The sequence below is a fragment of the Quercus robur genome, chromosome 8, assembly GCF_932294415.1.
Source record: "Quercus robur chromosome 8, dhQueRobu3.1, whole genome shotgun sequence".
Lineage (NCBI taxonomy): Eukaryota > Viridiplantae > Streptophyta > Magnoliopsida > Fagales > Fagaceae > Quercus > Quercus robur.
This window is the reverse complement of record NC_065541.1, coordinates 49,542,021-49,555,986: the sequence shown is the minus strand read 5'-3', so window position 1 is coordinate 49,555,986 and position 13,966 is coordinate 49,542,021. Positions and strand designations below refer to the sequence as shown.

Sequence of the window (13,966 nt, the reverse complement as noted above, 5' to 3'; positions counted from 1 at the left end):
GTTCCTCCATTTGTTCCACTATAGAACAAATTTTCAAAAAAAAAAAAAAAAAAAACAAACAAACAAACAGAGAGAATTTTTCTTTACCTTTTTAGCAAACAGACACTGAGATTTGTTGATGGGTATTTAGAACTTGCTCTTTGCAAAGAAGATTTTTCCACTATTTTGGGTTTGCAATCTCTGAAATCCGTCATCAACAAAATTGTTTGTTTTTGTTTCAAAGAAAAGAAAGAAATTATTTTGATGTATTTTGTGTGATGTTTTTTTTGTAAGAACAGAGTAGTAGTGAGGAGAACTTATTTTGAACTTCTCCTTTATTATTTTCTCACCAACCAAATAACAGGGAAAAACAACGGCAAAGAGGGAAGGGGAAATGAAAAAAGAGAAAAAATTGGGATGAAACCTTCTATGGATAGGCTAACAGCTTTGCTATGACCAAGTTACAGGTATGGGGCTCACAAAAAGTTGAAAATTTTGAGTGATGACAAATTGAGTAATGTGTGCTAAATAGGTGGGTATAAGAAATTGAAGTATTTTGAGTAATGAGTGACGAAAATTGAGTGAGGAGTAATGAGTGATGAAAAAAAATTAACCAAACAGGGCCTAATGGTTCAACCTTAGATAATCCCAGTTTGGCTGGTGGTGGTGGTATTCTATGAGATCATAATGGTACTTGGTTGTTGGGTTTGCAAGAGTTGTTGGTATTGCTACTAATGTGGATGCTGAGTTGTGGGCACTTCGGGATGGGCTCAATTTTCAAGGGTACAGATCAAGTATTGCTACAGAGAAGCCAATCAGTGTGCCGATAAGCTAGCCAAATCCAGAGCTAAACTAGAGCAAGATTTTGTTATCTATGATTCTCCTCCTTCGGAGATCAATATGCTATTGTTTTATGACCTTTTTGGCATGTTTTTTGATAGGCTTAGGCCTGACTCTATTCCTTAATTTTCCCTTCGTGTAATAAGATCCTAGTTTACAACAACAACAACCAAAAAAAGACTTATTTGATGTAAATATTTTTGTTTAAGTAAGAAAATATCATAAATTAAATTATAATTATAAACATTCCATGTATAAATAATAAATAAATATTTGATATATATGTGTTATTCTTTAGATTTATTTTTTTTATTAAATATTTAGCTTGGCCTCTTGAAAAAATTTCTTGGCTCGCCTAAAGGCACCTTTTAACAGATTCATTAATTATTATGTAGGCCAATATATTACGCATTTTTCTTGTAGAAGAGCCAGTCTTATCTGTGGAACTTAGTAAGACATAGCCTTAAATGTGAGAATAAGACTTATAATACCAACCAAATGTACCAAATAATTTATTTTGAGAGACAGTGTAGAAAATAATTTGAAGATAGTGGTTAGGAAATCCGATCCACGAGGCTAAATTGGCCAAATCAAGGCGGGTCCAACCGACACTTCAATATCATTATTATTACGTGTTGAATGTAGTAGCATACGATCCGCTAACCAAAAACTGTTACAATTAATTAAAATCAACTTGACACGGCGTGGGCCTAATGGCAGTGACCAAATGAAATGGATGCTCTAACGGTGGTCGAACCCAAAGGCTTTGGTAATTAATAGTTTGGAGTTCCGTAAACCTTAATCCATACACTGTTGGTGGTCCAATTTTTCAAGACAACAAACACTTTTTTTTGTCTCAACCAATAATGGATCACTATTAACTGATGATCGTGGCCAGCTATCTAGAGACTAGATAATATGATGTGAAGATACACAATTTTTTTTTTTTTTAAAGTCATATTCAGTTTTATACTCGAGATTTTACTCTAAACGCTTTGATTGTTTTGTTGTAAAATGTTTTCAGCTAAAAATATTTTCAGAGAAAATAAATTCTTTTCAAATATTTGGCGTGTTGTAATTTTTTTTTTTTAATCGATCTCACAACCCACTTGATCCACACATCAACCCATTAAATCGACCAAATTCACGCACAAAATCCACTAGATCATTGCTAACCCATCAAACTGTCACAAAACCAACCCGCAAGCCCAACTCGAGTCAACAGAGTTGATCATTTCAATCCCTAAGTATACAGCATTGTTTTTAGATTTAGGCTATCTAAACAGAGTTGTGCGATACGGCTTATTTGGGTGATGTGTTATTGCCCATCTAGCACTTAACAACAAGAATACTAATAGAGATAGACAATAGAGCTCTTTTGATATGGAACCAAACATTAAGGGCCCAAAATTTAAAAAAAAAAAAAAAAAATTAAGTTAAGGGCCAGAATGAAAAAATAAAATCAAAAATCATAATATTAGAAGTCAAAAGTATACTTTAATCTTTAAAAAAATGGAATATATAATAAAGGTGCTGCATACATTTGAGAAACAAAATTTATATTTGATATTGCTACAAAATTTTCATTATATTTGCATACCAAATTACAACAAAAACAACCTCCTACACCAGGTTGTGAATCATTGTTAAAAAAAAATGGCTGGGGGTAAGTGATTTGCTTGAGATTTTTTTTTTTTTTTTTTTTTGGAGTTATTTTAGATTGTTTTAATGAAATGTATTGCAAAATAGAGAATGTAATGAGGGGATGAGATGTAGGACATGTTAAAAGTGAGTGGCTAAAGTAGAAAAAGTGACTATTTGGTAGGTTAAAATAGAGAAATTATGGCAATGGGATGTGAATGCTCTTACAAGTTACAACAAATCACAAAAAGTTCCAATATCTCGTTTTTCATTGTAACAAGAAATAGCTTTCTACTTCTTCATTCTTGTATCAATTTGTAAAAGAATTTACCCGATTTCAATTCATCAAAATAGTTGAAAGAAAAACGAAGGAAAAAGAACCAATACCCTAGTTCTCAGGGACTGGTTTCAGTTCTCGTAAGGAAAAAAAAAAAACCCAAACCAAGACCCTAGTTCTGACGGCTTGTTTTCATATTACAAAGGACCTTTTCAAACCACATAAGTGGAGACATCCTTCTACTTTTCTCCAAACATAAACACCTTCCATGGATCACTATTCATAGTTGGTAGTCAGTACTCAGACATAAACGCACAATAGGCTAAATGGTCAGGACTCCTGTTGTGACCTGCGTACACAATTTTTTTAGTCAATAGGTGCTCTTCATAACAACAAAGGAAAGAGAGCGCGCGCACACACAAATAGAGAGAGAGAGAGAGAGAGAGAGAGAGAGAGGTTACTTCAATCCTTCAGTATTTTCTTCGGTGTTCCACATTATATCTTTTAATCCTGATGAGAAACTTTTGTAGAACTGCCATATGATCAGAGCAACAAGAAACGAATTAAATAGTGAACCTTAGCCCTTGAAACATGTTAGTATGTAACATCAACCTTTTATTACCCAAAAAAAAAAATGTGACATCAACCTTCCATTTAATTAGAAATAAATAGAGGAAAAAGTTAAGCAAAGCAAATTCTGCTCATGTTTGTTTACTCTTTTTTTCATTACTTAAAATTTTAGAAAATCTACAAAACAAAGCCACTAGTTGTATTAGATTCAGTTGTGTGCAGCAGTTATTGTGGATCCAGGATTCTAAATGATGAAAAATCAAGAATCAAAAGATCATTTTACTTCCATTGTTTTCCTACACTTTCTGACAAACCAACCATAGTTGGGAAGAAAAAAAGTTTACATGCCTTGTGAAACTCCAGTGTGTCACCACCAGTCTTTCGCAGCTCCACCATGTGCAAGGAGGGAGCCACCTCGAACACCTGAAATTGAAAAGAAATCAATTGCACAGAAACTATTTTGACATGGTACAGTCAAATTTGAGAATTACTAATTATACAAGAATTTGAAATTTATAAGCGGCAGCCTCCAATATTTTTAAACTTCAATGTCTACGGAATAACTCAGTACCTCAGTTGCAACAGAAAGGTGGCCCTTCCTTCCAGTTTTGTCACCTTGCAACTTCATCTGGAATGATTGGAAATTAAGAAAGACATACACAGGAATTTTGAACTTGTTTAACATGGACATAAAACAGGAAAATGAAACAAAACAAATCCAATCAACTTATCTAACACGAGAAATGTTACCTTGTAGTTTCGTTTGTGAACATTAAAGCCAAGAGGCTTTGCAGTTTCCTCAATTTTAGACATAATTTCATTCGCTGGGGACTGGGAAGTGAAACGGGTTTCTCTCTTCACAAGACCCTGTATAGAGAAATTTATAATCAAACAAAAGAGAGGGGATTATTAGCAGCAATAACAGCAATCAGTAACAAATGTAACAGAAATCAGCACAGAAAGTGAAATCCACCCCAAACAAATAAATAACATGTTCTACTAAGGTTCAGAATGATTTGGTCTGTGGTTAGATAAAATTAGTCACCACAAGGTGTTTAGAAAACACAAGCTCTTGATTGGGAACAGTCAACCCAAAATCCCAAGGCACCAGTTTGACACACAGTTGGTATTTCAATCTTACAAACTGTGCTTCATGAGATATCAATTTCCCATAACGCCATATTTGAAATATTCATAACCAGAAAATGAAAATTTGATATACATACCGTCTGCTTCTCGAACAAATTTTCAAGATTGAAACTTGGGGATCTAGATATAAGTTCAAAAGCATTCATGGATACAGGCCTCTCCTTCCTTTCTGTTACAAGATGTTCCTGCATAATAAACATATATATATAAATCTTCAGGTAAACTGAACCTCATATCAATGCATTCAGGCTGACTAGATTGTTAGTTTACAATCCCATTGTAAGAGACCAAAGTAATATCCAGTGTCTAGATTTGAGCACTGGGACATGGATGTTCTATCAGTACCACTAAACAATGACAGAAAAACAATCTGTATGAAAAGTCAGTAACTGGCACATTAACCAGACATCTTGACTTAGAAATAAAAGAGAAACAAAATTAAATCATCTCACCTCCGAGTCATTGAAGACAGCATCTACATCATCAAGATTTACATTCTGCTCCTCTTCAAAGTATGCTGGCTTGTACCCTTTCTTGAACCATTCATTTTCCAAGATTTCAGGAATTGTTATCCGCTGAAATAAAGCACCACCGTATATACCACAAAAGGCATGAATGCTATGAATGCACCATATTAAACATTACATATACCCTTGCTAATCTAACCATGCCCCTGAATAATAAAATTCAGGAAAAGGTTCATTAATTAATTCTGAATCAGAAAAGGGTTTGGAGCTCACTGTAAGAGGGTTAGGATCAAGAATACGCTTTATCAGTTTTGTTGCACCAGGTGAAAAATATGGTGGATACATAAATTCAGCCTTCGAAATCTGAAATTCATATCAATACATTGATGAGTTTAATCAGATTTCATCATATGAAAAGAGGATGAAAAATCTGGAAAGACTTACTTTTCTATACAAAGCTATGAGATTTGGTTCATCAAATGGCAAGTACCCAGCCATAAGTACAAAGAGAATGACCCCACAGGACCAAATATCAGATGCTGTACCATCATAACCTTTATCATGTAGAACCTGAAACAAAAATATTACATGAGAGAAATCGAACATAGAGTTGCACAAAATCATTCTGCTATTTTACAAAGTTGTAGGTAGATACCTCCGGAGCAACATAATTGGGGGTCCCACAGGCAGTGTGAAGCAGCCCATCCTCCTGCAGTAAGGAGAAAGTAACTAAGGTCTCCCCAATGCACAAAAAAAATTCTCATTTTCCATAGAAAAGCAACGTACAATCTCCACTAACAAAATCAAATGGGTGATCTCTATTTACAGATGAGGTACATACATCTTCACTGAAACATTTATAATTATGTGCAACTCAAATAGAAATTAATGTAAAAAAATTAGAAAAAAAAAATACTAGAGACTCATGAGAGTGTGAAGCCTTTTTAAAACACAGCAACTAAAAATGAGAGAGTCTCAAAATCTTATAAAGCAACTCAAAAGCTAAAATCACCATCCAAACCTCTAAAACCTCAACTTGCTCACAACTCTGGGCAAGTCAACTTAATAATTGGTTAACTGACTGAGTAAATGTAGAAAACATGTGAGTTTATCATAAAAATGTAGAGAATATGTTTCCAAACTTGGCCTAATCACTAGTTTAAATGAGATAGTACAGGCTGAGTTAAAGTAATCCCAATCTGCGACTAACCAATCAAATGAAAATGGAAACAAGTCTTTATGTGGCACACTGAACCATATAAAAGTAGTGCTAGTAGACATTTACAAGCGATTTGTGGAACCTCTTTTCCCTCTTCTTTAGTCAAGAAGACAATGAGAGAAGCTTATAAATTCAAAGCATGGTATAAGTGTTTGACCTACATTGGTCTTGCTAGCTTCAATAAAATCAGTTAGACACAATTAAAGTTACATATTTTTTCTGTTTTCATATTCAAAAATACCTATGACCTCTACCAAACTCCATCTCCTCAACCAACCCAAGTACCCAAACCCCACCCCTGAGACTAGTTCCTCTCCTTCGTAATCAGGTCATTGTCATTGTAACATATTCTTTCAGTAGTTGATCCTTGATGACTAATTGTCCCCTATTATTTTTCTTTTATTTATTGGTAAGTTACACATACACCCAATAGGTCTTAAACCCAAGACCTCAACCTCCACCTAGGACATATAACGGAAAAGGTGCCTAATGAGATAGAGCTCAATTGCCACAGACTATCCCTTATTTATAAACTATTTTTCAGTTAGACGTCAGAAAGAGCCTGCTATTGAACTATCTTGATCCAATATGTCACCTTCCCCATTCTAAAATATTTATGCAAGAAGTAGCTCTTCCAGTTAAAGTCTACAATAATCTCAATAAACTTAATAGGAACTTCCTCTGGGGCTCCTTAGAGGAGCTTAAAACAATTCATCTTATTGGTTGGAGCAAACTTGTCAAACCCAAAGGGGAAGGAGGGTTGGGAGTTTAATCAGGAGAGCAAAAATATTGCTCTTCTAGCCAAACTCAATGGGAAGCTGGAACAAGAAAAAGATAAGATTTGAGCCCAGGTACTTGTAAATAAGTAAGAACAGTTGGTAGACTAAATTCGAATAATCCAAACGGGCTCACCATCTCTATCACCTAGCCAGCTATGGTTACTGTGGGGAATGGAATAAGTACAAGAGGCCCATGGGCCCAAAGGCTTGCAAGAGTAAGAAAAGAAGAAAGGGAAGTTGTAGGTCTAGCCCAAGGAAGTTGTAGAAGGAACGAGTCAGGCACCAAGGGTGGAGAAAGCGAGGGGATCTTACTGGGTAGCAAGGTCCAGCTCACCAAGGAGCCTCTCTCCCTCTTTAGGTAAGAATCTTATCCTCGGCCCACTACCGAGGGTACAATCTAACTGAGGAAGAATCGAGGAGTACTTGAGAACCAACAAATAAGTACAGCCGATGAACCAAGGAAGGTAGCGCCTAAATTTAGCAACTTTCACCTCCGCATTAATAACCATACCCACCAATCAGGCCATATTTATTACTGAATGACCAGTCAGAATAGTGCCCTCCACCCATACACCCACTTACTTCCTCAAAAGAAGGGAGGAGACCTTTGATGGGACAAGTATCATCCTCCCCACTCCTCCACCACACAAAAGATCAGAGAGAGAAAGTCTCAACTTGAATAAATAGGACCCCTCCCCCATTAGAATGGGGGTAGAAAAATCAACAGAGTGAGAGAGAGTGTGAAGTGTAAATCCTAACTTGTAAGAATCTTCATCGGCCAGGCCGAAGAGAATATAACAACCTTTGTTATTTACTTCAATCTTATTAGTCTTTGATTTGATCTCTTGCTTAGATCTACCATTGAGAATCCCCTTCCCATAACTTAGAAATTAATTATAACATTCATTTTATTTTTCCTTCATATTTTGACTCATACAGGTACAATATTTTTTCTAAAGGTGTGTTAAGCCTATTGGGAGTGGAAATATATTAGCTTCTGGCATGAATGATGGCTTAAAGGTGGTTCTTTGAGAAGTTTGATCAAAGGGCCTTTGAATTTAGGAGAGGATAGTATGAGGGTAGCTGATATTGCTTCCCCTGCAGGACGTTCTTTGGGATTCCCATCTTCTTCTCTCCCTTTAAATATTGTCCAAGCTATAAAAGCAATTCCTGCTCGGTTGTGGATTTGGGTACCATCTAAAGATGTAAATTTTGATGCTAAGAGTGTTTTAATATAGCGAATGGTCAAAAATCCATTTATCAAAGCTTTCTTCCATGGCACTTAGCTCTCGAAAATGAAAGCTAATCCACAGGCCAAGTCTTTTTTCCGGCTTTGCACATTTTAGAATACAAGCCCAACATGCTTTAAGTCCATTGTACTATTGAACTCCACTTGTACTGCACTCCTGTTACTTGTATAGCAAATACTCTGCCTATACAAAAGGCAGTCCCTTGTACAATATTTTATACAATTCAACACAAGAAAACATTCAATCTTTAACGGTAGACATAACAGCGTACCAGTTAGAGAAATTCTTTCTAGACAAGGCCTAAATATCCCCGTGTCCTGTCCACTCTGAGTCTCTTCTGCATGCTTAAAGGGACTGCACTGACACTTGGGTGTTCTGTAACAGACTGGGAAAGGAATACCCCCAGTGGCTATTCACTCATTTAGTTTGAGCCTTCATGGTTGGTTAAAGGGTAACTGCTGCCCCAATACCAAATTTGGATACCATAGGGATGATATGTATCAGAAAGGTATCTTTTCTATTTCTGTTTGGAGTTTGGACCTTCAGGTTGCACCACATCAGAGTCATTTTTCAGCAAGCTCAGCCTAACAAAGATCTTCAGATGGTCTGCTTTCAGAAAGCTTTCAAGTTTGTAGCAATCTAGGGATCTCAGATTCTCAACAGTTTGCTTGTATATCAGTATTTCTCGTTTTGTCAGGCTTGAATAGAATAACCCAAGATTGGTTCAAACTTTATACTGATGGTGATGTTTGTGGTAACCCTGATATAGCAGGTGGGGTTGATATTATAAGTAACTGGCAAGTTGTGTGGCAGGCTTTCTAGAGCTGTTGGTGTCACTACCAATGTCATGGATAAGATTTGGGCATTGAGGGATGGTCTTCAGTCAGCCATTCATCTAGGAATAAATGCTATTGAAGTAAAATTACATGCAAAAGTCGTGCTTGATATGATCCTAAACAACCAGAATTCTAACAGAAACTTTTTTGGCTTCCTATCGGACAGCAGGGAACTTTTAACAGCTTTCCTCAGCATCGAGTTAAACATGTTTCAAAGCTAGACATTGTGCTGAATCATTCGTGAAGTGAGGATGCCAGCAGTAGAACTTCATTATGTATTCTGTAACTCCCTCTGATATTTTGTTTTTGTTGGATTTAGATTCTTTCAGTTTGTAAGTTGACAGGCTTGTAACCAGTGCTTCTTATTAGTTTGTTTAATGCGTTCCTTGCGTGAGTGTGATTTCAAATATGTCAGCAACTATAATATATTTTTTATATAAGAACTTTGTATGGAATTCAAAACCAACCTACAAAGGCTACTATTACATGAAGTAAACTTGAAGATCCTGGCAATAGTTGAATACCACTCACCCGTACTTGCTGTGCAAATGCACTTAATCCAAAATCTGAAACTTTAAGAACACCATATGAATCCAGAAGAAGATTCTCAGGCTGCAAAAGATGCAGCATAGTTCATTAATGATCAATCAAAGCCTGGTTGAATTAATTACCAAGAAACAAAAACACCATCCTTGAAAACGCTCATTAAGTGGTAACTTTATGTGGAAAGGTAGGAAATTTGGCAAACCTTCAAATCTCTGTGGTACACGCCTCTACTGTGGCAGTAATCTACAGCATTAATGAGCTGTTGGAAATATTTCCTCGCTTCATCCTCTTTAAGTCTTCCATTTTTGGCCTGAGAATCAAAGAGCCCATGATGGAAACTTTTTTGTGTAAATAGAAGAATATTGCCCACTGGCTGTTGATTACACTTACATGAACGCAAAAAAAACAGGTAAATATGACCACAAAAGATGAGTACCATTAAATGAATGCATAATATAATCCAAGTATAACGCTCAAAAAAAAAATCTTACTATTTGGTCAAAGAGCTCGCCACCACCAACAAATTCGAGAATGATGTAGATCTTTGATTTGCTTGCCATAACCTATGCATGCAGAACACAGATAATTTTAAACATACACATTGAAATTGTCCTACTTAAAATAGTGCAACTCAGGGTGCATTGTATCTTGACAAAAAGCTTAGGGTAGTTTATGATGTCTAGAATGGAATAGATAAATATAGTAGGATGATAAGAACTCAGTAGTTCTTAATCAAGTAACAGAATTAGCTACGGTAGTTCTTCAAGGGAACTAGGCCTCCTAGAGTAGAGTATAATAGAGAAGAGAATAGAGAGAGTAAAGAGAAGGAAATTGCATATCATTCTTCAATGTCCTTTGTTACAATCCAGATCACCCTCTTATAGTTGAGTTATCTGCTATACATTGGTAAAGTTATGAATTCTGTTATACAATCAGTTACAATTTCTTGACTAACTAACCAACCAACCACATAGCTATTACAACCCATTACTAACTAAGCCTTCAAGCTAAATAGTACAATAGTAAAACTCCTATCATAGGAATATGCTCTATCCATAGCCTTCCCAAAACAGAATCTGTACATTTAAAGCTTTGGATGGAGGGGGAGAAGACCCAGAAGAGGGCAGTAGAGAAAAAGGGATGGGTTTAATCAATCTAGTTTGTATGTCTTTTAGGGCGGAAGGATATCTTACTCCTCCTAACTCCTCTCTTTCTTTCTTCTTCTTCTTTTTTTATTTTTATTTTTATTTTAATGATTCAATAATTGGAAGTGGGGGAATTTGAACCTTAAATGTCTCAGTTGAAAACATTAGGAGTTACCAATTAAGCATAACACTCTCGGCCCTAACCCCTCTTTTTTAATTCCCCCAAATTGGAGGAATTTTGAGGGAAATTCCACTCATGTTTTAAAAAAAATTAAATTGTCCATTTTGCCCTTATGATGTCAATTTATTTTTGATTCTCTAAAATTAGTAAAAGTTGGTCCTAAGTGTCATTTTATATGATAATTTCTCTCACTTCTCCTTCCCTACTTAATTTTAAAAACATCCACGAGGGATATCTATTCTCCTTCCCCCTACTTAATTTTTACAACATCCAAACAAGGGGAACAGCTAATCCTTCCCCTCTCCTCTCTTTCCCTCCCTTATTCTTTGCTCTCCTCTCCATCCAAACTTCTGAACACACTTAATGACAAAACATAGCCAATATATGGAACACATGCTTAAATGCTTTCGTCCATGATTCTAAAGGCCTGCTTCGGTTAGCATCAAGTGGGGGAGAGAGAGCGAGAGAGTAAAAATATGGTTGTTGCCCATATTCTTCATTATTTTTCCTCAACTATGATTTTTTTTAAAATACTTTTCCTGACCCTGTTTAAGAAAGTACTATAGACCAAATATCAACCCACTTATTTCATCATGAAATTCTTACCACCTTATACTATTACACCTAACTTCAAACACTATTTTCTCATAAAGTAAGGACATTATGTAAAGGATTAACAATTAATTGGGTAGAAATCTTGCCATTCAATTAGAATTCCAATCTTTTATTGGAAAATGGCATAAAAGTAAAGCATGAAGTCTTTTTTTTTTATTTATTTTTAATGTGTTTGACCTTAAAGAGAGGGAAAAGACTAAAGAGTTGGTTTATACAGTGACCTCCACTTCATGAGGCACAGTCTCCAGCTGATTATGTATCAATGGAATTTAGTATTAGGTATAATTTCTATTTGTATTTGAAAAAACCATGATGCACATTGTTGAAACAAAACAAATTAGAAATGAAAAAAAAAAAAAAAAAAAAGACTGCCGTTACCTCAAAAAGTTTAACAACATTTGGATGTTTGATCAGCTTCATTGTCGAAATTTCTCTTTTTAGCTGCCAGAAGAAGCATCAACAACAACAACAACAACAAAATAAAAATTAAAGGACCCTTTGCTCCGGGATTAAAAGTAATCAATTATAGATACAGCACTATTCTATAGCTTAACATCACCAAGCAAATGGAATGCGAAATGCAATACAACAATCTTTATTTCAATCAAATTGAAAATAATAAGAATGATACTAATAAAAAGAACCGTTCACGTTCACACCCTGCTCCGTAAAGTAAACATATTATATTAATTTAACGAATATGATTATTAGAATTTTTTTTTTTTTGGTGAAAGATTATTTCTCCAAATGGTCAGTGGATTCCATCTCTATCCAACAATTGGGACCCACATACTCCACTCTTTGGCTACATGTATTACACGTGGCATCCAAATCATCCAGAGATTCACATGTGGGGCCCCTTAATATAAAATGTACCAGCACAGCCACTGTCGTACAATTGATTACACCTTATTAATAATATTAAAATAGACTTTGTTAACTGAACTCTTTATGAAAAAATAAAAAACACAAACACAAACAAGAGTGGATTTTTTTTTACCCTTTTTATACTTTTCTTAAAAATATAGTATCAAAAAATTTCTAAAATAATTAAAAATTTCTAAAATTATTAATTAACAAATATACTAAAAACATCCATTATCCTACCTTAATAAAAATTACTCAGTTCATATATATTTTTTAATTTGTTTATTTAGTACTTAATAGTCCAAAAAAAATCTTTTGGCCTAATGGTACTTGCATAGAAAAGGAAAAAAGAAAAAAAAAAAAGAAAAAGGAAGCATTAGAAACTGATAATTCGTAAATAAATAAATAAAATAAAGAGAGAAAAGAAAAAGAGTAATTACATGTTCAACCATCTTGTGACGGAGGACTTGGTCGCGATCGAGGATTTTAATGGCAACGTTGTCACCGGTCTCAACGTTCTTGGCGAACTTGACCTTGGCAAAGCTACCCTCACCCACAGTTTTACCAAGCTCGTACTTCCCCACACGTGTCCTCGTCGCCGGTGACTTTCTCGAGCTCATCTTCTTCTCCCCCCACCGTCCGATCAAACAAACATCAGAGGTGTGTTGTGTTCGGTTTTCCCAACGAAAGACTAACTCAAAATTTGAGCATTCAGATGGTCTCACTCAGGCTCTCTCACAACTTACGAGATTGGATTTCCCCCTTTGCTTTTGCTTTTGCTTTTGCTTTTGTTTGCAAAAAAACACTTTTACGATGAAAAAGATAAATGCTAGTATTACTGACTCATATCATAATTCATAAACCACGAAATGATACTTCATGGTTTTAACGTTTTATTTAGTACCACGACTTATCTATCTGTTAATGCTTACCTCATGTGCGCGTTTTGGCCGTGGGCGAGGCCCCACTAGATAATGATTAACCCTGGGTCCCACTCCCTTGCTATTTGCCATTTCGCCGCCAAACGGTAAAAGTGAGATTTATAAAAATTGGAGAATGTTAATTAGTAAGAAAAAGTAAAAAATATCTTAAAATAGTATCATTAAATTGAAAAAGTAACATAAATAAAGAAAGAACGCACGATTTTTTTCAGAAAAATGTGTGCTTAACGGGCATCTGCAATGCCCGTTAACACAATCCATAAAAATTTATCACATCAACCATTTGTAAAAATAAATACAAAAACATTGATAGAATTTCAACTTTTCTTTATAATTTTATGAATAGAAAAATCATGTAACTATCATGAGATTAGTAACGGGTATCAATTGGTGAGTCTTCTTAATACAATAGTGCGATAGCAAGTAATTTTTGTAGGAGATAATGCTTTGTATTAGGAGTAATTCTTTTCTTCTTCCTAAAACATCCCCACTACATACCCTTGATTTACCGATTGACCCGCTGCCTTTGTTTTGACAAGTCACCCCTTGGTGAGGTTCATTCATGTGATCAAAGCAAAAATTCTAGCCCTACAAAGCCTACCATAGCCTGACACACAAATGGCCTTGAAGAACAACGAATTTTACTCAAGTACGCTACAAATGA

The 13,966-nt window shown here is 35.3% G+C and overlaps 1 protein-coding gene across 1 annotated transcript; it reads right to left on the bottom strand.

Annotated features, from left to right (window-relative positions):
- Nucleotides 1-2,706: 2,706 nt before the first annotated feature.
- On the bottom strand, nt 2,707-13,239 carry LOC126696831 (CBL-interacting serine/threonine-protein kinase 9). Its single transcript, XM_050393555.1, has 15 exons — nt 12,802-13,239; nt 11,873-11,935; nt 10,045-10,116; nt 9,756-9,863; nt 9,539-9,619; nt 5,579-5,632; nt 5,368-5,493; nt 5,197-5,286; nt 4,909-5,031; nt 4,534-4,641; nt 4,058-4,174; nt 3,879-3,935; nt 3,656-3,730; nt 3,199-3,269; nt 2,707-3,086 (listed from the first exon to the last, which is right to left on the bottom strand). The coding sequence occupies exons 1-15, from the start codon at nt 12,979-12,981 to the stop codon at nt 3,068-3,070; spliced, it is 1,344 nt and encodes a 447-aa protein (XP_050249512.1). The 5' UTR covers nt 12,982-13,239; the 3' UTR covers nt 2,707-3,067.
- Between the last annotated feature and the right edge of the window lie 727 nt (nt 13,240-13,966).